At 40.8% G+C, this 25,819-nt stretch overlaps 1 protein-coding gene and 1 long non-coding RNA gene across 4 annotated transcripts in view; both read right to left on the bottom strand.

Moving 5' to 3' along the window:
- The window catches only part of ARNT2 (aryl hydrocarbon receptor nuclear translocator 2), a 95,728-nt gene extending 85,529 nt beyond the window's left edge, over positions 1-10,199 (bottom strand). Inside the window, exon 1 of one of the 3 annotated variants that reach the window (XM_086849540.1) lies at positions 9,946-10,199. In XM_086849540.1, the coding sequence (XP_086705666.1) occupies positions 9,946-9,976 (31 nt within the window). In that variant the 5' untranslated portion in view covers positions 9,977-10,199. The remainder of the gene's footprint in view (positions 1-9,945) is intronic. The other 2 variants (XM_086849541.1, XM_086849542.1) reach the window with 2 other exon arrangements.
- Positions 10,200-23,578: 13,379 nt separating this feature from the next.
- LOC147650683 (uncharacterized) lies at positions 23,579-25,592 on the bottom strand. Its single transcript, XR_015275787.1, has 2 exons — positions 25,433-25,592; positions 23,579-24,519 (listed from the first exon to the last, which is right to left on the bottom strand). It is a non-coding gene; the product is annotated as an uncharacterized LOC147650683 (long non-coding RNA).
- Positions 25,593-25,819: the final 227 nt, after the last annotated feature.

Here is a 25,819-nt window from a genome sequence, read left to right as displayed (position 1 = left end):
GAGACACAATGAACCCTGGAGCCAATCTCGGATGCACCATCATTAACCTCCACACGTACCACTCGGAGATGGAGCCAAGGCTCCTCAAACCCTCAACTGTTCACCACACACACGCCCTTCCTAGAGCAAAGTGAGGATTGGCATGCTGCCTGTGTCTCACTCAGCTCTGCCAAGGGCAGAAAGGCTTTTGCACATCAGTAGATGAGGCAGAACCAATTCCTTAATGCCATATCAACCTTTCCATCAAAGTCGTCAGATACTACTTTAGAGAAGGAATAAAGAGGCATGTGCCAGCTCTGAGACTAATGAACAGCTTTCCTCCAGCAAAACATAATTCAGCATGAACTCCACGTTACTGTTCTTTCCACCCACTCACACATCTCCAGCTGATAGTACTCAACCAAAATGCCGACAAGTAAAACCACACACCTTTTAATTCAGCTATTGCACACCAGCACTAAGATTTCATTTCACAGCGCCATCCTACAGCTGCCCAACCTCAAACATTATTTACATATTTACACACTTCCATTTTTTTAAAGCATTCATGGAGGGAGAAATGCAGGTGACAAAAGGGAACACTCTGGAAAGCAAAGATATTGAGACTGGCAGCTCCCCCTAAAACATTAAAGACCATGATAAGCCTCAGTCCCATTTAGAGTTCAGAACCAAAGAGTTCTGGAGGACACCACTAAAACAAAATATGATTAAGTCTTGAGTCAGGAATCAGTTTGGAAATGCATAATGTTAGCTTGTCTGAAGAGCGAAAGAGCATCAGGATATATTTAAGCAAAAGACTAATAGATCTCAGAAAGGCACATGTTCACTGAGTGTATCAGGAACAGATCAGAGAGTACAGAAAGTCCAGGAACACTCAGGTTTTATTTAGAAGAAAAACAACCCAACATCTGTGATCATTCAAGAACCAAGTCTCAAGTATGAATAAACTACAAGGAGCCCGAAGACTCGTATACATCCAAGTACTTCATCAAGTACATCACCCAAGTGATCATCAACAACAAAGAAGGGAGAAAACTTCCCCTATTGCTGTCTTATTCTGTAAGTATCCATAATGGAAAATTTATACTTCATTTTAAAGTTCTGTAATGGGCTATTTTTGGTAGGGGTTCCATGTAGTCTGATCTAGAACTGTCCTTAGTGAGAATCCAGTTCCAGAGGACCAACCCTAACTCACAGATGGCAGAGAATCCACAGAGACATTACACATTTTTAAGAACATGTTTCAAAACACTAAGAAATTTGGATTCTGTAGGCCTCAACATTTTGTTGTTATGGTCACTTAAGACATTCTTAATTCCAGTAGTACACTGTCCCCTTTACTGGAGATGCAACTAGAAAGAATTCATATTTTCCAGTCCTAATAAAAGAGTTTGAAAATGCCCCTATACTTTTCTTAGTGATGGTTCATTTACTTTAATTTAAACAATGAAAATGCATATTTCAAACCTTCACTGGTAAGAAAAAAAAACCCACTGCAACTACTGTTCCTACAAACCTTCTTGCACGCCAAATAAATTTACTTTTTCTTTTTTTCCCTTAAACCAGAAATATTGCCTGTTTTAAATGAAAATATAAAAAACTTAGCAGAGAAACTCTTATCTCTGAAACACTGCTCAAATAATTTGCCATTATATTCCTACACTGAAAATCTCATTACAATAAAAGGAAATTTTAATTATACAGCCTCGTTTTCGACTGGTCAAATCACTGCTTATTACAGAAGGTGCAAAGTATTTTCAGAGTGAGACATCTATATACAGAGGGCCAGGGTATCTCTTAAAGATACTTAAAAATAAAATAAATCCAAGAAAAACACTGGTGTCCCATATATTGACATGAATATGACTCACAGGAGTAGTCAACAGACCGACCACTCTTTTCCCAAACTCTCACAGGGCAGCCTCCATGGATGGATGCTAAATGAGCCACCTCTCAGTGACAGGGAACACAAGAATTTATCATTTCAAACTAAGCTTTTTTAGCTATCACTACTTTAAGTGTTTAAAGCTGGGCTCAAAATTGAGCTAGGAACTTTGGTAGCAGCTTCACTGGACACAACACAATGGAAACCCAGCTCAGCCACAGCCTGGCAGTGCTAACAGCAACACAGTTTTTTGTCCATGAAAGGCTGAAACGTGAGGCAGAGGGCAGTGATACAGTACCCAGTGCCTTTTAGCAGTTAATTTTATGGCTATAATCCACTTTGCACAGCTACTTTACAATCAGCACCTCATTTCAGGGGCTGACTTTTGCCAGGTGTTGAGGGCACTGTGTTGGGCTGATTTAACACTTTCCATGTGGCAGAGGCTCAGCAAATTAAAATACCAGCCTCACACTCACAGGCTGGTCACAGCAAACCTGCCACATGGCTTTAGCAGCCTGGCCCTCTTCAGGGCACACTGCTGGATGGAGATATACCAGACACAACCTGTTTTTCCTTATTGCCATAGTATGTGGAGACTGGAGAAGGAGCTCTGCAAAGCACAGTCCAAAAAACAGGAGACAATCTCCATTCTCAAAAGAATTAAACAGTCAATTGAGTAAGATCTGAGACTACTGCTGTGATCTATTCATAAGTTACTTAAACTCTTCTTGAATTCAAAGTAACCAGTTCCATCCTGAGTTCTAAAAGCATTTCAGTTTGAATTTTCCTTCCAGATATTACAAGCAATACAGTTTTAAAATATATGCATTTCAAGGACATTTAACAGCACCCAGATGTTCACCTACCTTCACTAATAGATCCAGCAGTAACAAGTTCCTAAAAATTGCCTACTTACATGGAATTGTGTTCTGGGTTAGTACTGGGAAAGTATTAGAGACCATTTTTCAACATCAGGCCTGCAGGTTCCTCAGAAACAGGTTTTGCTTTTACCTCTGAGGAATACAAATATGCAGTGTTTTTGTTCTTTGCAGCTCAGTGATTTACTGGCATGCCTCTTCCCATAAAATATTTGCATATATCTGAGAGTCAAACTGTTCTGATACATTCTGTGTTTGCCAGGAAGTGAACGCTTCAGTTCAATGTAACTGAACATTTAAAGAACGACAGGCACCAGGACAAATGGCAGCATAATTAACATACCAATGAAGAGCCAGTTGTTAATTACTATCCATTTTAGGCATTTTGTATGAGCAACTTACCTGAAAAGCCTTTCCATCTGCATGCTGGAAAAGCCAGTAATTAAACAATTCAACACTCCTTTTGCTTGATTAGAGAAAAAATTACAATTATTTTATATTATTCTACTTGTCACATGCAGTTGACATTTAGATGAGAAAAACCTGCAGCAGCCCAGATCTAAGCATTTGAAATGAATACTATGAGCTGCCCTTGAACAAAACAACAACACACACACACACCCAGGGCAGATGCAAGCTAACAGAGGTTTCCAATTTGACCCAGCTGATTACACTTCACAGTACCTGCTGGGCTGCAGGGAAGGCAGCACAGTTGCCACTTGCAACAGAAAAAGTACCACTTTTCTCTAAGGGGGACTTCAGATGCTCCCTGCAGAACAAATCTGAATTTATAAGCTGTTGAAAGACTTGGGAGTAGCACCAGCACAATGCCAGGATTCATTTACATTTCAACAACACTGAGAAGTCAATACAAAGCTCAGCACAGAGAAAATACAGTAGTTACAGGAGTTGTGAGAAAGGTAGAGACACCTAAGTGTGAAAAGCAGGATTGAAACCACAGGACAGGAATACCAAAGATAAGAAAAAGGAAACAAATGCTGACAAAAAAAGACAGAGGAAGCAGAAAGTTTAGAAACATTCATCAATATGTAGAGTGTCCAAAAGAAAGGATTTCTCTTTCTCCCTGTGCAGATGGCTTCACTCAAGGAAGACCGGAGTGCTCTGGGTACAAAAAAAAAAGGAAATTACATCTATCTTGAAAAAAGCTTCTAATTCATTACACATCGCATGACTACGGCCACTAATCTGTGCCAACAATAAAACTGAGAACCATTTGAAATTTTGACTATCCAAAATAAACTCTGAATCAGCTCTTGCTAAAAAATTGTCATTCGCGATTTCATCCTGCACTTTCAAACCATGTAATTTCTGCACATTAAAGGCCAGATCTTGCCAAAATCCTGTAACATTTTGTGACAAAGTAGTTCTTCCCTGAACAGACAGAAAGTGCATGGTCCGTGGGGGTTTATTCCATCTATTCATTTTCATGTGGGTTTTTATTTGAAACAATGGAAGATGACGAAGGATTATTTTTCTGGGGTTTCTTCATTGCATCTATCTTACTTGGATTATAATCAAAAGTCAAATAAAATGTACATATCCAGCCTCATAAAATTTTTCTTTTCCTCACTTGACAGAATGATTGATACAGATGAGGTGACAGGAAATGCTTAAGAGCTGAACAAAGAAAACAGTTAGCAAGAAGTAAACTGTACCAATGGTTTCTAGAGCAAGCATCCACCCACGATCCCTGGAATGTCACATTTTTGCCTCTGTCGTCCAGCAAATGTAATGTTTTGCATGAAATATGTTGCAGAATGGTGAAGGAGCACCTCTGACTTTAGAGATTTCCTTCCCACACAACCTCTATTGAGCAGAGCCCTAGTCAGAGAAGCTGGCGTTGGTATCTGCACACTTCTGCACCCAGGGGAGCATCTCTGCTCTCCCCAGAGCTGGCGAGACAGAACAGCTCATCCTGAGCTGATTCATCCATCTCAGAACTCTGCTGGCCAGCCAAAGACACTTTCCTATAGATAGACTGGAAAATCTGCCAGAGATCTACAAGAGCCACGATCTCAATTCCCATCTCTTAAACTCAAGATCCCTCTTTCTCTTTTCTCCTGCAAATTTTAATAACATTGTAATTTCTGCAGGTAGCACTGAATTAATACATTTTTCCTTCTTGCTTGTCAGTTATGAAGCAGTAAGACCCCCAAAATTACTCTGAATGACACACATATCTGATCTTCACTACCATTTAAGCATAATCTCTGAATACATCTTCATAATGACAGCCCCATTTCTGTCCTCTTAATAACAATAATCACTACATCAACAGGGTTATTTTGCCTTGACTATTTTGAAAAGGCTATTTTTTTTTCTTTTCTACCTAATCTCTATTGCAATTTTCCTTACTGCTAAGAAATATCAGCAACACCATATGGTATTACAGAAATCAGCAATATCTCTTTTGTTTTGCATTTTTATTACAAAAATGGGGAAACATTATTATATTGAAAAAATATTTAGAACTAACCACAAGCTACATATGCAAATTTTAAATAACTATTTTGTGATAGAAGAGATGAAATCTTGCCCTATACCTATATATTAGAAATATAAAAATAGTGGCATTTCTTCAGTGCCAGTTACTGTTCAGTACACAGTCCTGAAGGACAAAACATTATCACAGAACAATTCAAGAGGCATTGGGATCTCATTCCATAGTTTGACTGAATTAAGGACCAATTCTGCAGTACAAGAGCTACAAAAACACTGGAAGAATAAGATCTGCAATGTAAACCTCCCATCAGCTAATGAGTGTTATAATTTTGAAACCCTTTTTTTTTTTTAACTTTATCTTAGAATGATGACTACTTTTTTGCATACCAGAAACATCAGAGCTCATTATAACCTCCATCACTAAAACACTCCAGGATGCTGTTAAATTGATTTTTTTGTTTACTGGGTAGTCTGTATTGTAATGAAGGGCAGAGCGGCAGCAATAAAACACAACTTTTGGGCTTTGAGTTGAATGACTTTGAAATCTAAACACTGAAGTAGATTCTTTTTTTTAATCATCAATTTCAAAGCTGTTTGAAATCTAAAGAAAAGAATGACCAGATTGTCAGAAAGCCAGTTCCTTTTGGGAACATGAACTGCGCAGCATCAAAAAAATTCTTTCACAAAACTTAATATCTTGGTAACTTCAGCCCAAATGTAGGACTGGGTAACAAATTATTTGGTTCTCAGAATATCTAGTTCAAATAGAAGAATAATTTATCTCCACTTAACTCCCAAGTCAAACAAACACATAAAAACCAAAACCAGAACCCAATGCACTTACCTAAACCAAGAGCCCAGATGCAGGGCTGAGTTACAAGTCCTCATGAATATGACAGAAAATTTGCTGTTAACTCATTACAAACTGAAAGCAAAGAGAGCTTATTTATTAATCTTTAAGTTAGAATGCCATTTTTTTGTATTTGGATTAGCCATAGGTTGAAAGTACCCTCATGAGTTGCTGTGGTTGCAGCAGTGATGTCCCTAAGCCCCAACAACTCCTTCTCTCATGTCACACCATCTCCCTCTACACATTTCTAGTAGATGTCCTTTGGAGGGCATGCTGTTCTCCAAACCTTTGTATTTGAGGCTCTCTGCTTAAAAAGAAATCACTAAAAGGAGCTTTAGGGCTTACATGGACAACTCAAGTTACATTATTTTTTTTTTTAATGAAATATAAAAATACAACCCTAAGGATTCATAAAATCGTAACACATAGCCAAAAATGCATCCTGTGGGATCTTCCCTCTAAAGTAATTCTCAGTAAACTCTAAAATTTCATGATTTCTCTTGACTTGACTTATAAGTTTGTGGCATTTTTGGCAATACTTTTGCCAAAATACTATTGCTATTGGCAGTACTATGTGTACTACCTTCCATTCAGGGTACCTCACTTGGGAGAACTAAAAGGATGCCTCTCAGTTCATTCCTCATCACCTGACCACAGCAGAAAGTTGCTGCTCACCCATCAGACTGAGCCAGACTGGAACTCATCACCCCAAACCAGGTGATGTCTCAGGAAAAAAAAAAATTCCTAAACTCATGAAGAGTTTTATGTTTTCATCCCACCCCGGCTAATACAAGAATCACCATTTCAGATATTGCACTCAAGTAAAATCTGAACCCAAAGTAGCAACAGTTACGGACAAAGTTTGCATTCCAAAAATAATACATGTAAAACAGACATGGCACTAAGTAACTTTGCTGCAAGCAGTAATTTACGAAATGCTTGTTACACCTCCACAGTTTTTTTGTTCTTAAATCCCATTTAATATGCCAATCTTATTTCAGGAGGAAATAAATTAACTGTGATGCTTTGTGCCAATGCAGATGAGCTTCCCACACACCTTTATTGTTTCACACTTCAGTTCGTCATCCAGAGTACGAGAAACCAACAAAGTACTCCCAACCAGCCCCGTTCCAAGGCTGAGCGTGCAGCGAGAGGAAGCAGCTTATCCCACACAGCTTATCCTTCAGCTGTGTCAGGGTGATGTCCAGCTGCTGCTAAGCACAAACACCTTCTCAACAAAAAGAACTACCAGTGCACATCTAACACAGCTCAGGAAGCCCACAGAGCCAGCCTTACTCCCAGCACAAATCTGCTTCCTGACACTGCAGCTCCCGTGAGCCTCAGACGGGAAAGGATGCAAACTGCTCTTGCACCTATGAACTTCCCTAACTGAAGTTCTCCATTAAAAAATGATCAGTGGAAAAGAGGATAAATCTGCACCAGACACACGAGAGAAGATGCTGCCACAGAGTATTGCATGGTTCTGTAGCAGGAGATCTCACACTGAAAGACCTTCACATGGTTAGAGAACACCCAGCTTTTCTCTCTCCGCTAATCCCCATTCCACTATCTAGAATATGACTAAAACCACATGTATTTGTATTGTGGTAGCTGCAAGTTAATGTCCTGCCTAAATTACCAACTGTTATTAGAACCCCAGACAATTGCTTAATAAAAATTTAATCATATTGTAATTTCTAATCATCATTAAAGATGCTTAACAAGTTAATCTTCTATTGTGCTCCCCTAACATCGCAGATCAGAAAGTCAACTGGTGCAAGGTGGCACAGCTTCACCAATACTAATAGGGCTATTCTCATGTTATTCCAGCTGAGGATCTGTCCCCAAGAGAAAGCAACAGGATTAAAATCATTTCGCTACAGATTTTGACTGTTTCTCTGCACTGCTTTGCAGTTACTTATTAAAAAAAACCACGAAAAATTATTATTTTAAAAAGCCACAGTACAAGTTCAGCATTCCACAGCTCTATCTTCTGCTGTCCGTGGTAGAGCAGAGGAAGCTCTCTGCTACAGATCGAGGGTCTCCTTTCCTCACAGCTTCCCATTTCAACTTCTCCCCGGTGTCTGACAACACTCATGCACAGAAAACGTGGGAGGATCATTAACAGGCAGCAAGTTTGTGTTTCAGCTCAGATCTGCTCCAGCCACCCAGACAGGAGCGGAATGATGCTCTGCAACCTCAGCCTTGCAGAAGGTCATCTCGGTTCACTTCAGGAAACCAACACGTTTCCTTATCCTTCCCAGGGACCGGCAATCTGTGCTTCAGAGAGTCTGAGAACCACACTGCAAGTCAACTTTCACCGTGTCACGTGCACAGAGATGCCCACAGACAACACATTTGGCTCCTCTTTCCTTTTTTCTTTTACGTTTCCTCAATTCCATTTCACTCCCTCAATTCCCGAGGTGCTGGCAGGAGAACAACGGTGCAGCCCTGCTCAGAGTTAGGAGCAGTCCATGCATGCCGTACCCTCCTGCCAACACTGCTTTTTGTGGGTTCAGCCACAGGCAGGTGGCTACAGAAAGTGGAAAAGGTGTGGAAGGGGCACTGGGCTCTGCTGAAACTCAGCAGTTTCAGACCTCGAAGCGGACAGGGCTGCTCCTTCAGTGTGTAGCCTGGAGAGCAGAGGGACAATGGCAAACCAAACCCAAGTGAAAAAATGCTGTTTGTATCCTCCTCTGCCTGCAAAACTGATTGTAGCTGTGAGTGCACACAGGGAAACTCTCTGTGATGATGCACAACAGGGTACCCTGGAAGCTAAATGGTTTTAATTTCATAACCTTCCTTTAAGTGTTGATTTTCATTTAATATGTAGAATTCTGATATTAAAACCTAATCTGACTGACAAATATCAGTTTCTGCTTACTGTGTTGGCACTTACTGTACCAAATTCATTGTTTATATCATAATATTTACTTTTAGCATGACAACTACACTACCAACTACAGCAGGATTTAATCTAATGAACAAGCTCTAAACATTAGCTGGCATTTACTCAAGCAAGCCTTTAATTGTAAGAGCTCAACCTGACTCTACAAAAAAATGACACAATGCAAGCACGTATTAAAAAAAGTAAAACTGGAATTGACCTTTAATAGCAATATTCTTCCTTAGTATTCTTCTTTCCCAGTGCAAGATCCGTTGTCCCGCTTGTTTTTAATGTCAGATACTTGTTGATCCACACCAAGTTGACCCAAGTACATCTCCAAAATACTACTCTGCCCTTTCATCGAAACTCACTTTATTCCATCAAGCACTGAACAAAACAGATGTCACATCTCACAGACAGGTAACAAAACATCGGGGAATGCCTTCCCTCACGAAAAAATTCATGGGAAAATGTCTGTAAGTTTCTTTTGTCAATAACTCTAGTATTAACAGCAAATATTTACTGCATCCTTTGGAAAGGAAACAAACACAGAGCACATGCCGAGGTGCCCTTGGTCAGTTTCAACACCCTGTTTTGGCTTCACGAGCCGACAATAAAGCTGACAAACGTAGAGGCGGGGAAAGCCGATGTTGCTACTCGTCCCCAGGGCAGGCACGGCTCTGCCCGTCCCCGCTGCTCCGCTGCCCCGTGCCCGCCAATGCTTATGCACAACTCTTCATTCCTGCGGGGCTGCGGGAGCGCCGGCAGCCGGGCCGCGAGGGGCGGCGTGTCCCGAGCAACCCCCGCGGGCTCCCGGCTCCGCCGGCCCGGCTCTGCCCGGCCCGGGGCCCCGCGGGGGCGGCGGGAGGAGCGGCGGGACCGCCCCGGGGCTGCGGGGCCCGCGCCGGGCCGGGCGGGGGGAGCCGGCGGCGGGGGCGTGTTGTGCGGCGGGGCCACTTGGGGCGAGACGGCAGCTACTCACCGGGAGGGTTTACCGCCGCCGGCGTTGCCATCTTGTCTCTGAGAAGAATTAAGACAAATGCAAGAGGGGCGGAGGGATGCTCAGAGCAGCCCGGGGGAGGCGCGGGAGGGGCAGGCAGCCGGCGCCAGGGCGGGCGGGCCGGGCGGCGCGGGGGCGGCGGCTGCTCCCGCCCCGGGACCGGCGGCGCTGCCCGCTCCGTGCGGGGCGGCCCAAGATGTCCGATGGCCCCGCGCCGCCTCTGCTCATGCGCCGCGCTCAGTGAGCATGTGCCGGGCGGCCGCACATGTGCGCTGGGCCCGCGGTCGCCGCTGCCCGGCCGGGACCCCCCGCCAGAACCGGCGGGAGCGGCCCCCGACACCGCCCCGGACCGGCCGCCCCCCTCGGGGCTCGAACCCGCGGCTCCGGGGCGCGAACTTCCCTGAGCCAGGGGCAGCCAGCGGAGCCCGCGGGCGGGGGCGCCGGGCCCTGGGTGGGTGCGGCCCAGCGCCCCCAGAGCCAGCGGGGCAGTGGGGCCCTGTCTGTGACCTCCGGCACCGAGCGGGACTCACGGGGTGCTCTGTGGCACCCCTAAACTAAGGGAGAAAATTGGGGCACTGTCTGTGACCTCCGGCACCGAGCGGGACCCACGGGGTGCTCTGTGGCACCCCTAAACTGAGGGAGAAAATTGGGGCCCTGTCTGTGACCTCCGGCACTGAGCGGGACTCACGGGGTGCTCTGTGGGAGCCCTAAACTGAGGGAGAAGACTGGGGTGCTGTCCGTGACCTCTTGCACCGAGCAGGATGGTTGGAGTGCTCTCTATCACCCTTAAATTGAGAGCAGGGTTTGAGGTGCTGTCCATCACCTCCAAAGCTGAGGGGGGAAGGTTGGGATGCTGTCCATGCCCTCCTAAATTTAAAGGGAAGATTGAGGTGCAGGTCACCGCTGCCCAAAACTGAGCAGATGCCGAAGGGGAGCTGTAGAAGGATGTTGCCACCATCCCTGTTGTCCCCAGACAATGGCATCCCTTTTCCCCTGAGGTGACAAGGTTCTCTGGAAGGGGGACAGAGCCCCATGAATTCACACTCATCAAGTGTACAGAAGTATCCAGGAATTCGGACATTCTTTGCCCTCCAGGTGGAGTGTATGAATGGTGTCATACTCCTCCAAAGCCCTTGGTTTGCCTCACACTGCGCTTGCTTTCATGCTAAGCAGTGAAAGCGAACAACCAATCCGTTTTAGCTCACATTTCAAGGCTTTGCATTACAAACACAAGGACAAAAAATACACTTTCAATGAAATTGGAGATTCTTCTCATAACTCAGGTCTTCAAGGGGAAAACCCCTCTCTATCCCAGAATTAAACTGCAAGATTGCTGAAAAGCCACTGGTGTAATAACTGCAGCAGTCACATGTAATGTGTGTGAAATACTGGAAAAAAAAGAATGAATTTTGATGGCTTTGTCATCCCCCGGAATGCTGCAAAGCCTTGTTAATCTTTAAATTCCTGCCCATGGCTATGCTCAGTTGCCCTAAACAGTCCTTCAGAAGTTGATGGGAGCAGCCAAAATGAAAAGTTACAAATCAATCCCTTGCTTTGCCAAATGAGTAACCTGAACCAGTTTATCCATTAAGATGTAAATTGGCAGAAAGACGGGGAAAGCATGGAGGCTGTGTTGACTCATTTCCTGTAGAGGAGTTTAATCAGAACGACACTAAATGCTCCTGGTTATCTAGAAAGTTTACTTTATCTTTGATTTATTGTGCTTCTCCCTATCAGATGTGGAGCTGTTTTTCCAAGCGTCTTACTGCTTCAGTGCCTGCTGATGCTGTAGAGTTTTGGATGCTCAGCAGGCAATCTTAATTCTTATCTCAAGGCATTTACCCTGCTAATACTAGACTGTTAATACAGCAATTTTGCAAATGCAACTTATTTCTGTTCTGATAAAACATCGTGATTTGAGGGAATCTTGGTCACAGTTTTTCTAGACCCTTACCTTTTATGAGGAAGGTAAAATTTGGAGTGACCCTGCTGCAGAGTCATAGCTCAGTTCTTGTAGGTTTCTGCAAAATCTGGTGTTCAGATTGCACAGGTAATGCTGGTCATGAAAGCTTTTCCATGAGCCTCCATTATGTCAGGTTATGTACATGCATAAAGGTTAAAAGGTCAAATTCCTAATACTCTAATGATAGTAAAATATCTTATAAACCCAGAATTTATAGCATTAGGCACTTGTGAAGTGTCCTCTGAAGACCTTTACAAGTGTTCAAAGGTTAAACCTTATCAAGAGAGATAAGAAAAAAAGAAAAGCACTAATATTTATTTTGTTCCTATTTTAGAGATAAGCAAGCTGCCCTAAAAAAACTGGAGAGATCTGACAGTGCACTGTCATAGCTTTCAACAGACAGATGGAATAAGCCCTACAAGACTGAATATAAACCAATGAAACCACTCAACTGCCTTTGCTGTCCCCTTGCGTGATATCCCGTGAGATGTTAGATTAGCCCAGAAAAAACACATTACAGGGTATTTGATATTGTGCTCTGCCTAAATAAGACCTTGGGGCTTAGAATGGAACAGGTTCTGTCAAATCTTCTGTGATTCAGACACAATTATGCAAAATAAAACTGCTGCTCTTTTTTTTGTTTGGTGGGAGCTTTGTTGACACGCTCTGTTCAGTTTCACACGCGATTCTTTGTTCACTTAAATAGATTGAGAAATGAATTGATTTTCTCTCCTCCCCATCTTCTCTATCTTAATAGCCAGTATTAGCAGAATCTTTCAGAATCCCTGAAACAATCCATAAATGAATGGAATTATTCTCTGTTTTTCTGTAATATGCTACTTCCTTGCTATCTTGCTCTGAGCCTTTCCAGATGTGTGGGGAGATCCTTAACACTGGCAACTGGAAAGACAAACCATTGCTGCTTGTAAAACTGTGTTCTAGTTCTGGTGGAAATGAATACTCTCTGTTTTGCTTTGACTGTAATTTTAAGGAACATGTACACAGCAAAGCAGGAAATCCATTTAGTTACTGAGTGAATTCATGTTTTGTTAAGTTCATGCTGAGCTATGTACCTTGAAAGCCTAAATCCTGTGGAATGGGACTCCTCGCAAGAAGAGCAGGACTCTACCCTGGCACTTGCAGGGAGATGAAGCAGGGCTGTATTAATATCAAGCACAAAATATAATGGACATGCAAGATAGCAATATGTAAACTTTTCACTGTTCCTGCATCATAACAGGGGGTGCATCACCATTTTAATAAAATTACAAACGAGTGTTGACATCCTATGTAGCAACAGGAAAATAAACGAATTAAGAAAAGCGATTTTTATCTCAATCTTGTTATTATGTACCAGAGAATGTCTGCTAGATGTCTTTACAATGATTGTTTCCAATTTAAAGGGCTATTACCACTGATAACAGTGCTCAGCATATATGTGTATTCTGTTTCTTGGCTGGAGAGGCAGAAATAGATCAGCTGAGCGCTGCAGCACGCAGAAACTGCTCCCCATTAACACCTTTCCTTGGGAAGCTCAGCACTGCTCTGCCAGTTGGAAAAAACTGGACTTTGTACTTTTCTATGTGTTCATCCCATGCTGTAAATTAGTAATTTCTAAATTGTTTTATTTTGCTTAAATAGAGGAAAAGTAGGGTTTTTTTAATTATTATTTCCTTTGAAAAACTGAAGTCTTTCCAAGATGGATGTAAGTAAAAGCCAGAAACAAATATCACAAAAGATAAAGGAAATAAATTGAAGCAAATGAGATAATGTATTCAGTGTCATAAATTAATAAAAAAATCTTTGGTGTTTTTTATCAATTAATGAAAATTCAACTTTAATAACAACACTGAGAAACCAGGTCTGAAACTGTGAACTTACAGTTACCCAGCAGAATTTTCTTTTCTGGGGACATGAAGAAGTGAAGTGAATTTTCAGAGACTTTAATCCAGTATAATCAAAACCAGTGACATTTTAATGAAGTCTCATACTTTAATAAGACCTCCCAGCTACATTCTTTGATCTGTGTTTCCATTGTAATTGAGTTAATATATTGCACCCAATTCATCCAAAGGTCTTTGATAGCTTGCAAGAGTATGATACATGTATATTAAGCAACCCCATCCACCCAAGTACTTGAAACTGGAACATTATGTGCCCTTTTTAATTTGTTTCGTCACGTATGGGCGGCCAGACTTGCCTAAATAAGCTATAGAGACAATGATGAAATTTAAAACATGAACTATCATAGGAAGGTCTTAAAAGCATTTGTTAAGGAAATTACAACCTTGTTCTTTAAACTAGCCCATATAATTTAAGAGAAAATTGTATTCTTCCTATAAAATGCAATAAAACACCTCAATAGGAATGTGTAAGTTATATTAATCTCTATTCAGTCCTGCAGGTATAGAAATGTAATTTCTATGATGTTCTCCACAGTTATTGCTGTTAAATTCTGCAGTGCTTTTCCTTAAGGGAAAATGACATTGAGTATTAGAGAAACCCTTCTAAAGGTGAAATGTGTGTGGCAGATCTTTCTTACCTAAGAAATTCAACTGAGATCAGACAAGTGTTCCTATGCTAGTGGAAGTATGGACTGAGAGCCATACACCTGACAGACATCTTTTATCTCTTAATTTCAGCTCTATCATTTTGAGCTTCTTCAAAGTTTGTATAAATTTAACCATGTGTGAGCAACCAAAATTTAAACAACGAAACTTGAAAGCCTCAGAGAGGAATAGCTGGAGCAAGAACATTAACACATAACCCGTTTTCTTTGCAGTGTTTACTAAGCAGATTTGATTTTGTTTCCTGACATTAACCTCACTCTCTGGCAGAAACATTGCCAACAGTAGACATCATTAAGCTGAGAGATGCTGTTGGTGGTTACCTCAGGCAGAGCTGACCAAAAAGCATCTGGGAATACACTTTTCACACTGCATACCTAATGATATCCCTGAATCCATTCTGTAAAGCAAACAGGTAAAAAACCAAAATGTTACAGACAATTCTGGTTTACTTACATAAACTCAAGTCACGAGCAAAAAGATATATCCCAGAAACAGCACTGAATCAGCAACTGAGATCAGAACTATGCAAGTCAAACCTTTTTTCCCCAAATGCCATACATCCTATGTTGAACTAAAAGCTTTTTCTTCTGAAGGGTTGTGTTGCTGGTATACTTTAATCAGGATATAATGATTTAAAGCATGGAGACCTGTTGGATTGGAGACACAGAAATAGAGTTCCACATCAGTAGAGAGTCTTGAAATAAGAAACTAAATTCTGCAGAAACAAAAAAATACACTCATCACCAGTAGCTCCAATACAGTGAAGGCTTTTTCTTCAACAGTTTTGCCACTGTGTGACATCACCCTGCTCACTAGGGCTGTAATATTAGATGGAGTAAAAGATCAGTGAGTTTGGTAAAAATGAGCCATAAAACCAGAGCTGGGGTTTTGCAGGGAAAAGGACCTTTTTCTCTCACTGCTCAGTGTGGGACCAAACTGCCATTTTCCCAGATTCCTGCTGCCCCATCTGCTCTATTGCAAAGTCTGTGAATGCAGTAAAATCTAAAGGTTCAAGTAATGCAACATCCACACTACGCATCTTGAAAAAGGTATTTAATTTCTTAGTTTGTGATTTCTAGTTTTTTAATATTTCTAGACTTGACCTATTTGTAACCAACAGAAGATTGATATATTCTGACATACAATAAAACCACTGGGAGGAGCAGGACACATTTACATTTATGGCAATGCAGTTTGCAAAACTTACTGTAAGAACATGGTACATTAGAAAAATACTGCTTCAAACTTAAGAGACACCTTTGCCTTGTTTGAAATGAGAATTTATGAAGAGTGTTTTGGTAAGCTTTATAAACAACATTCTATCCTCTTTATAGGGTTTTCTTTATTGTCAGCAGAGAGATTTAATGAGTATCATAAACTGTAAAGAGACTAAAATGGCAGAAAATCTCTCGCAAACTAAAATGGCAGAAAATCTCTCACAGTTAATTGCAGCAAAACCATCTAAGTCCCATGAGACATAGAAAGCAACCTCTGTCCTAAGGAAAATAAGAAATTCTGAGGAATGTGGAGCATGCTGTGCTATTTCAGTTGAGCTCAGGACAGCTAGAAAAAACAAATATGTGGAGGAAGTGACTGTCTGATATTTGCCCTCTGTTCTAATGCTAATTCTATTCTAATTCTTCTCTGCTTTCTTTAGCCCCTCTTTCTCCAGCTACACAAGATAATGATTTCCAAGAACCATAAAAGAGAACAGAAACACATGCATTTAATTGTTTTATAAATTGAATTATGATTTATGACAGTTTTTACATTTCACAAGTAAGATATTATGCAAATTTTCAGCATTTAAAGAGCTTTTATTTAAAGAGCTTGCAGAAAATATTTTTGGTAGCTCGCTACTTGATTTTATTTCTGAAACAGACAAACTGAACACATGTACCTGTGTCTCAAAGACCAGGCAGTGCACACTTAATTATGGTCAAAAATCTAATCCCTGAATTATGAAATGCAGCATAATTAATTTCTGCATTAGCAGAAGTGTTCTTTAAAAGTGATGGAGCATCCCTTACCATATGCTTTATGGTTCTTGCAGTTGCATTAACAAGAAGGAACAAGCATCTTGCATAGCTGGATATATAGCCATAAATAATTTTTCTTTCTTATCTATTCTTCCAGATCACCTTCAATATAATAAATGTCTTTTACTATATCTGTTAATATAAATAAATAAGACTGTATCAGTATATACTTATATTAAAAACAGCTGCCAACATATAATATATACATATAACATGTAACATATATAACATAATATATACATGTATACATGTAAAAAGTACATATAATATGTAATATATACATATACATATAACAACTAATCAGACCAAAGATTCAGCTGGCTGAGCATTTTGTTTCTGACAATGTCCACCAACTCTGAAACAACTGAGGAAAGGCAGAGAAAAGGCAAATACTGATCTATACTTCCCTCTGCTGTACTCTTGCAGCTTCCAGCAAACTGCAACTATAAGAATTCATGCAGTGGGAGGTTTCATTTGCAAAATAAATGCACTCTGAGCATTAGCCCAGTGCTCTTAGTTTATTGTAAAATGTCATGTCGATTAATTTCTATCCATCCAGCTCAGATCATGTATTGATTCCCCTCAAACAGGAGGCTGAGTGTCAGGATTTTAAACAGTGGAGTGGTGGAGTTGGCACACAGAGTCCTGTTTGGTAGCTGCATTTTTTGGGGTAGGAAGTAATAGTGCAGTGCAAATAGCACTGAAAGGCAACTGAAATAAATGTTTATAAAGAAAAAGACTATGGAATAGCAATGCCTGAGGTGTGTGCTTTGGACTGGACAAAACAGTGAAAAAATTTGTCACTAAATATCCTGGGTATCCAGAGGTTGAAAAGCATTTTTACTGTGTTCATCTCATCTGAATTCACAATGTCCATGTTCACAGCCACAGAGTTTTGAGGATAAGGATCCCAGATAATATTAGGTAAACGAGTTTTTGGTGTTTGGAAGCTGGAAAATCAGCATCTTCTTTTCCCACTCATCCTAGTTTAAGAGAACAAGAATAAAAGAAGTAAGCTGTTTCACAATTGTCTCCATATTTCAAAATGGAATGTGATGAGGGCTGGGATATTATATTTGGCTTCTCCTGTTTGGCTCGTGGGACAATTTACACTTCTGGAAGAGCCACTTACTGCCACTCCAGAGCAACATTTTTCCCTGAGTGCACATGGATTTCACTGCAGGGCTGCATGCTCACAGCTAGGATGGAAAGGGCATAGCTTTAAAGCTTTGTTGGTAAGGGGTAAGCAGGACACTGTTTTTTTCATACTGCCTTTTTCATGGTGTATTTTATTCTGCCCATTGGTGTGAGGCAGAAAGACAAAGCCAAAAAGACCAGAAGAATGGTGGCTTGGGGTCTGATTGCTCAGAGCCTGAGCTACCCTTTTGTAATGTGATGTTTACAGGTTTTGTCAGAGATTTCCTATTCTAAGCACGTTGTGCTTCACCTCAGAGTTACCATCTACCAATTAGAGTATTGAACGGTGATGGAAGGCAAAATCAGAGAGCAGGATTTTCCAGAAATGCCCTTGGTGCATTGGAGCTAGAGAGGACCACAGAGATTATGCTAATTCCCAACCCCCAGGAGGGAGGATGTTAAGGCTCTGCAGCTCTGTCTGTCTGGACAGGGCCACACATTTCTTTCCCCCATGTTCCAATTACATGGGCAGAGCCCATGGCAGTGCCTGTGCTTGATGGAGACAGAGCAGGGCACTGAGCAGGTGCAGGCAGGAGCTGTGCAGTGTTAGGGCATAAGCAATGATATGGGATCACAGGAACTACTTCCCCCAGTGCTTCCAGCTGGAATGGTGCTGGTCCTTGTCTAAATTTGCCTTTAATCATGCTCAGCATCAGTCTAATGTTTTCTTCTGCTGCTCCTGTTGCCTGAAACAGATTATTTCCAAGGAGAACAGGTAAGACTTCCCAGTCATTATCTGCCTGCCTGAAAGCTGCTCAATGTTACAGAAACACGTGGCTGGAGTCACCTCAGGATCAGTCAAGGTCTGGGAATGAGAAAGTTAATTTAGACATTTTCCAATGCCAAAATGTGGATTGGGTAAGTTCTGCATTCCCCTATTGACCCTCAGACACCTTACTGAATTTATGATCTTCAAAAGGCTTGAGCAAATCAGGTCTTTGAGAATCTCCTCCTGAAATGAAAGACAGCCTTTAAAAATAGGATTGAATACTCTGTGTCTCATTCCCAGTGAACACGTTCTTCAGTATGTGTTTGAGATATTTGTTGTGCCTCTCACTGCCTTACCCCTGAGCACAGGGGTAAGACTGAATAATAGGAATGTGTCCTGAAGACCAGAATCTGCAAAATGCATCTTTTCTTGCAGTATTTCCCATGGAAAAAATATTGACATTATGTTTTCATACTACCATGACTAATATCAAGTGCTGTTCTCAGACATTTTTCAAATACTTTTAAATAAAGAAATGAACTTCTATTACTACCATATGGAATCAGATTAGCCCTGCTGTTAAGGTATTCACAAGGAAGGCAAATCCTTCTATTTTCTCCTGCCCAGAGCAATAGCAAAATAGAAATAAGCTGGGTGATTACCAGTCTGTGGGTGATGGAATTCAAGGTCATGTTGTATTACTAATCATCTAAGCATCTTTTGGAACACAAAGTTTCACATGCAAAGCCAACTCTGCTGAGCTGTGCTATAACACCATGGAGGTAACAGGGAAGAAAAAGAATTTCTTAAAATGCCAATGTGTTTTCTGGCACTTACAGTATATGTACCCCACATTTTTATCTACAGATAAACTTTAAATTTTCTGGTTTTCTGTATAGTATCTTCAGAAACAAAACTCTGCCACAGTCAAATGAAAGTTTAGGTACCCACAATTCAAAGGCGTGATTTGGTGGTTTTAAATTCTTAAGTGTGATGCTGTGGGTCATGCCAGAGGATTTAAATAGAAGACAGCTCATCAGTAACTGCTCATTTATTCCTGTCTTCACTGCCAGGAAGCAGAAATAATACCCAGAAAATTCCTGCCTTTCCCTCACCGCGGGATCACATGAGGTTGGAGCTTTGCTACCAAATCACCTGACATCCCTCGCATAGCTCATCATCATCATTTTCATCCCAAGGAGCACAGGAGCACTTCTCTACCCACCTGGGCTTTCTGCTAATGCTTGGGGCTGTTACAGTCTAAGATTAATGAACTCTGAGCTTCTGTTCTACCAGGATTTGGATGTGAGACATGTGCCTCTTGCTGTCGAGGTGTGACCATTTGTAGGAATGGTTTTAAGAGACTCCTTTAGCATCCAGTCCTGCATAGAGCTGCCCTGGGTTCATCACTTTCAGGCATACATGCTCACATAAAGAATGAGAATTTTAGTGCCAATTAACAGCTAATATCAAGTACTTGGCATGATGCCACAGACATCCTATGGTGTTAGAGTTCTAGTGTTTTCCAAAATTAATTTCCCTTTAAAAAAATGTATCGCTAGTCCTTCTTGATTACAAGTGTTAGCTTTTGTATTCATTAAATTGCCTGAATGAGCCCCAAGATAGAGGTTGATGACATTTCTTCAATGCAACAGCTTTTTCCAGAATCTGCACTTTCATCAAAGTACTCCTTTGTAACACGGTGCCTTCTTTTTTTTTCTTTTTTTTTTTTTCTCCCAAAAAAAGTTTTTGCAAAAAGGTGGAAGAATTTTTTGCTTAAAAGTTTTATTTCAGTCCTATGGAAATCATTAATTTCAAAAGTCAGCATCAAATAATTTCCATCCTGTTAAATGAAGCAAGTCATGACAGCTTTCTGGACTTGAATACATTGCTGCCACACCAGCCCCTCACCTAAAAGTCAGGGGTTTTAAACTGATACTGAGGGAAGGCCTAAAGATGATACAATGCCCTGAGGAACTGCAATTTTATTTTATGATCATCTTTTTGAGAATAATACTTCGGCTATCTTTCCAAATGCCTGCATTTGGAATTGATATTGTTATTGAATTTTTGACAGTATTGACATTTTTAATTAGGGCCATTAGGTTTCAGAGTAAGCAATTAAATTGCTGTTATTTTCAACAGGTTTACCTGGCTGCTCTGCTTGTCCAATGGTCCCGAGTGCCTCCAAACTCTGTCTCATGGCAGAGAAACAGCAAAAATTCCTGAGACAACAGACACAGAGTTGACAGAAATTATCAATATGGAGGCCTGAACAATAATGAAATTGTGGAAATAACAGTAAAAGATTAAAAAAGTAAAATGAAAGTAAATACAAGTGCAGTGTATATATTACCTCATCCATCTGCATTCAGTGAGATTCTCAGTTTTAAATATATGTTAAGCTGCTGCACAATTTCCTTTTTAACAGAGCAGATTGGGAAAGAACATCTAAATTCTTCCACAAAATTTATGTTTCCTTCTGCTGCAAAGCACAAAGTGCTCTAATGCACAGCACAAAAATTGTCATGTTCTTGTCTGGGGAACAGTCTTGAACTCATTAGTCAGTTTGCCAGCATAAGGAACATAACACAGAACCTGTGAGATGCATATGGTACCAACTTAGAGTCTTATGACCAATATGGTTTTTGTAATAGTTTGTGAATACCTCTAAAGTAAATTAGATCTATTAATCTATCTGGTTTGGGATTTTTTTTTAATCTCATGTCAAATGTTTTTTTTCAGATTTGGATGTTTTCCATTTTAAACATATGTGCTGTGATTAGAATACCAGAGTGATAGGGATCATTAAAAAGACATTTATCATCTTAAACTGTTATTGTTGGGTTTGGTGCATATCTGGCCATTTTAATGTGCTCTCCTTAAAAGGAGATAACTTCATTTTCCTGGGATAGTCCAGTCTGGTTTTGAGAAAGCTTTGCTTCAAAGCCAACTATAGTGTCTGCTTGGTTCTCGTAATCCTTGTTGTTGCTGGGTTCTGGTTTGGCAGTTTCCATCTGCAGGAAGCAAGTTTTGCCTCTGGATGAAGACTGACACGTGGCACGCTGCAGGGAAATGTGCACCTTGCCAGAAAGGCCAAGTCCCATGAGAAAAATTGTTTATGTAAAGGTGTGCAGCACAGCTTTCATTTGGTCTAATTAAAGCATAAATGTCATTGTTCTCAGGTTCTTTAAATTAGGTTTATTAAGGTCTGTGTCACATTTTAGAATGCAATTAATGTGTGCCTAAGCTTTCCATTTCCTTTAATGTCACAGGGGATGTATTTGATATAATAATGTTATTTAATATTTTAACAGAAGCTAAAGAAACTGAGATTAGGCAAGTTTGTTATAAATTAAAAGCTCAATAGAACTCATTGAATCAATCTTTTTTCTGGCAAGAGTAATTTCTTCTGCATGTTATATTCCTTCTATATATAACTTACATTTCAGAATCCTATGCCTGACATTAAGGATTTATACACAGTTCACTCAGTTTATGGTCAAGATAATTTTTGTTGGTAATTACATGAACACTAGCATTCACACAAAGGTCATGGAAGGTTATTTAAATTATACAAGTGTCATACAGATGTAAATTAATGCCCTGATACTGCTTTCAGTTGCAGGTTTTAGTCCATCAGCTGAGCACTGCAATGGAGCTATTACTTGAACACAAGGTGTAAATGCTGAAGTAGAAGAATCAGGTCCCAGAAAATTGCATAGATTTGTCATTTTAAAGGGCTAGCTAAAAAGAGTTCATAGACCAGTTTTAGAGCAGGTTAGCACGAGTGCTTGCAGGATCCCATGCCATGAAATTCTTTCATTAAAAATAAAATGTAAGGATGGTATGCCAAACTGTACCATGACAGGCTGGGGTGTGGCTCTCCCAAAGCTGACACTCACCTGTGGGCAGCAGCAGGATGCACTCGGAGTTCATGGAAGCGCTGGACAGACTCCAAGTCCCTCACTGGTGTGAACAGGGAAACCTGCAGGATCAGTTCCTTTGGACCTCCAGGAGTTCTGAGGAAACCAAATTACCCAAAGATAACATTACATCAATTTTTGTACCCTTGGTACAAAGGATGAATACAAGATAAATAAAAGAACTACAATTCAAGGGTAAATACAATCCCAGTGCAAAGATTTCTCACTGATCACTAATCCATATTTGTAATGAAAAGGAGTTTTGGATCCACAAAAATAAATTCCAGCATTGGTGGTGTCACCTCTCATATGCCTCTTGGAGACAAATATCAGCCTGTTTGTAAGAGCTTGATCCCTAAATTTGAGGAATGCACAGACAGTGATATTGTTGTATCACTGTCTTATCTGGAAAGAAATGTCTACCCAGACGTGAATTTGGCTTTGACATGCAACTGCACAAAGACAAAAAGTATTTTTTTTCAACCCAGCAGAATTACATCTGACCAGCATTTCCAGAAATGCCTTCAAAAAATCCCCTAATAAACTCAGTGGGTTATGAAGTAATGTTGGATAGCAGACACAGAACAGCAAGAAGTAATAATACATGTTGTTAGATTTATTTACTTATCACACAAGATTACTGAAATATGTGCTGGGAGAGGGAAAGGCAGGGACAGATACAGAGACATTGTGTTTCTATCCTGTGGATCATGTTGGACCAATCTGGGGGATAAAACAGGGAGCCAGATTGTCAAAATAGTGTAAGTGGATGAAAGCAATTGCTTTCTCGGAGTACCTTCTTTGAGAATGACTGTCAGGAGACAGAGCAAATACAATTTTACCTTGCTATTCAGTGACTGTGTGTATTATTAGATAACTGTGTGAAAAGATATTTCAGAATTTCATGGGAGCAGCCTTCCACAGGACAGCCTTCTCTCTGCAGCAAAATTAGAGATCAAAGTGAAGAAATGTTTGTTTCATATATATCAAGGTGCTATGTTTAGTGAGCAAAGAGACATAAAAGTAGACTGTTCTGATCATGTGCTGTCTCCTGGACAGTACATTGTTCCTCTTGCCAAAATCTAAAATTCAAACTTTGAGTGGATTGAGAGTTCTAAATACCTTCAGCAAGGTGTTTTGAAGTTCCTGATAACTCATCCTACCTATTTAACCATATTACCATTATTTTATCTATTCAGATAATTATTTAACCTTTGTCTACTATGTTCTATGTCACTTTTCAACAAGGCACAGATTTAAAAAAAATGTATATTTAACCATAATGCACAACTTCCTGTCCTTTATCCAGCTATAAATGATACCAGTGTCAATGGGAAGATTCCTAATGACATTAGTCAGGGATGCTGAGCATTTTTGACGATTAAGAATGTTTCATAATTTATTTGTAATTCCTTTTTTCCCAAGGAAGAAAGTGGTGAGTTTGAACAATTCATTGCATTTGAAAATGAAACACAATGCTTGGTCCTGTTATGCTGAATAAGAGTAGGAAAAAAGCAAGAGGATACATGGGAAAGGTTAAAGAGCTGGAGCCAAAGCAAAAGTGCAGCAGCAATCCTGAAAAAATCACTGTTGATAGAACACAATGAGCTGCCCTGAAGCCAGATGTGCTGTTCCCAGCTCCCACACCCTTGAAGTGACACCCACTGGTGCTGCAGAGGGCATTCCTGTGTTTGCAGCCCCTACACAAATCTCTGTCTTGGTGGGCAAAGGTCCCTGAGCCTCTTGGCTGCTGCAGGGCATTGGAGCATTAAAGTGCCCAAGTCACAGGTGACTCCCCAGCCCTCCCCACTCGCTGCACACACTGGGCAGGTGTCACAGAGGGCTCTCTCTGGGTACTGTGCACAGACACAACCATTAATCCCATTTCTTTTGTTCTGTCCCGCTTCAAGGCTCACTTTTTCCAAGCCCATGTTTCTTCCAGCGAGGATCCTGTTGAGTAACAAATCAAAGCTGTAAATCGGTGATGATTTAAGTCCTGGCCTTCCCCTGGCTTTCAGGAGGCTGTCAATGCCTCCACTGCCATGGCAGTTTCTTGGGAGCAGTCTTGGAGCCTTCCTTTTCCCTGCCTTGGGCTGAGAACGTGCTTGGCCCATAGCCAAGATGCAGAGAGTTGCTCAGGTGGATGTTAATTCTGAGGAGACAGATGAACAAGGATAATGAATTGCTCTGAAAACTCAGTGCCACAGGATTTCTGATAGACTTTATAATCCCCTTCTGCACGAGCTGCATAGTTTTATCTTGAGTGGAAACATTAAACTAGTTCTCTGCAGAGATGGAAAAACCCAAGCTCCTGCACTGCCTTCAATATTCCATGCTAACATTAATCTGTGAGTGGACACATGAAAACCAGACTGGCACAAAGTGGGGCAGGTGTTTGGCTCTAAAACAACATCCATGTCATGGGGGAGAGGGGGGACGGACTCAGCTACACCATGAGGGCCTGTGGGCAGCCACACAGCAAACTGGGCTATTGGCAAGGTCCACCAGCAGGATTTTATGCACCCATAAAAATACAATGTTTATTCCAATATTCATCAAATATTCAGTATAAAATGTTGGTCATTTGACACAGTTTAGCAGCATCACGTGGAAGTCACTGTCCAGTAGTCCCTGTTCTGCTGTGGGCTCTGACTGTTTACTGCAGAGGAATTTCCTCTCAGAAAACGTAATATTTTCCTGAAGGTCTGAACAAGAAATTCCAAATTCAAAAGCAATAACTCAATACTTAAGTGAATACCACTTGGATGAGCTGTTATTATTGTTTTATAGCAAATATTTTTGTAGCATGTAGTGGCCAGCTCATTGAAACATGAAGATAATGACAATCCATGGAGCCTGAAGCTTGGCTGACAAGCAATAGCAGACAACACAAATCTGTGGGATGAGGTAGGAGGCAGGCACGATGGGGCTTCAAAAATATCCAAAACAAACCCCAGTCAGGGAAACAGCTTCCAAAATATTTATTAAGGTTTTCAAGGCTTCAAAGATAAAAGAGTCATTCCAAACATAAACTCTCATCCCACACAGACAGTGCTTGTACTTACATGCTGTTGTCTCAACAAGCTTTTGTTTTCAGTAGAAAACCTTATTGTTTCTGGATATAATTGCCAGGAGATGAATTTGGAGACATGGCACTGACTGCAGGGAAGTGCTGCATGTGGATAATCACAATTTACCAAAGGGCTGAGTCTGGCCTGTCTTGGCCTGTATGGCAGAGGAGCAGTGTTAGAGGAAGGAAAGAAAAAGAGGAAAAAGGGAGGAGAAAACAGTGTGTCACAATCATGTTCAAACAAAATACATTATCCAGAAAAGTTCAACTTAGAGGCCCTCACTTCCTAGAGAATTTAAACAAAATAAATTATTTTACTTATTTTAAGCATAACTTGAAGACTTTTGTTTTTGCAATAATGGATAGAAACACCAGTTATTAC

The sequence above is a fragment of the Cyanistes caeruleus genome, chromosome 13 (genome assembly GCF_971803275.1).
Source record: "Cyanistes caeruleus chromosome 13, bCyaCae1.hap1.1, whole genome shotgun sequence".
NCBI classification, from domain to species: domain Eukaryota; kingdom Metazoa; phylum Chordata; class Aves; order Passeriformes; family Paridae; genus Cyanistes; species Cyanistes caeruleus.
This window is presented reverse-complemented; position numbering and strand designations above follow the sequence as displayed.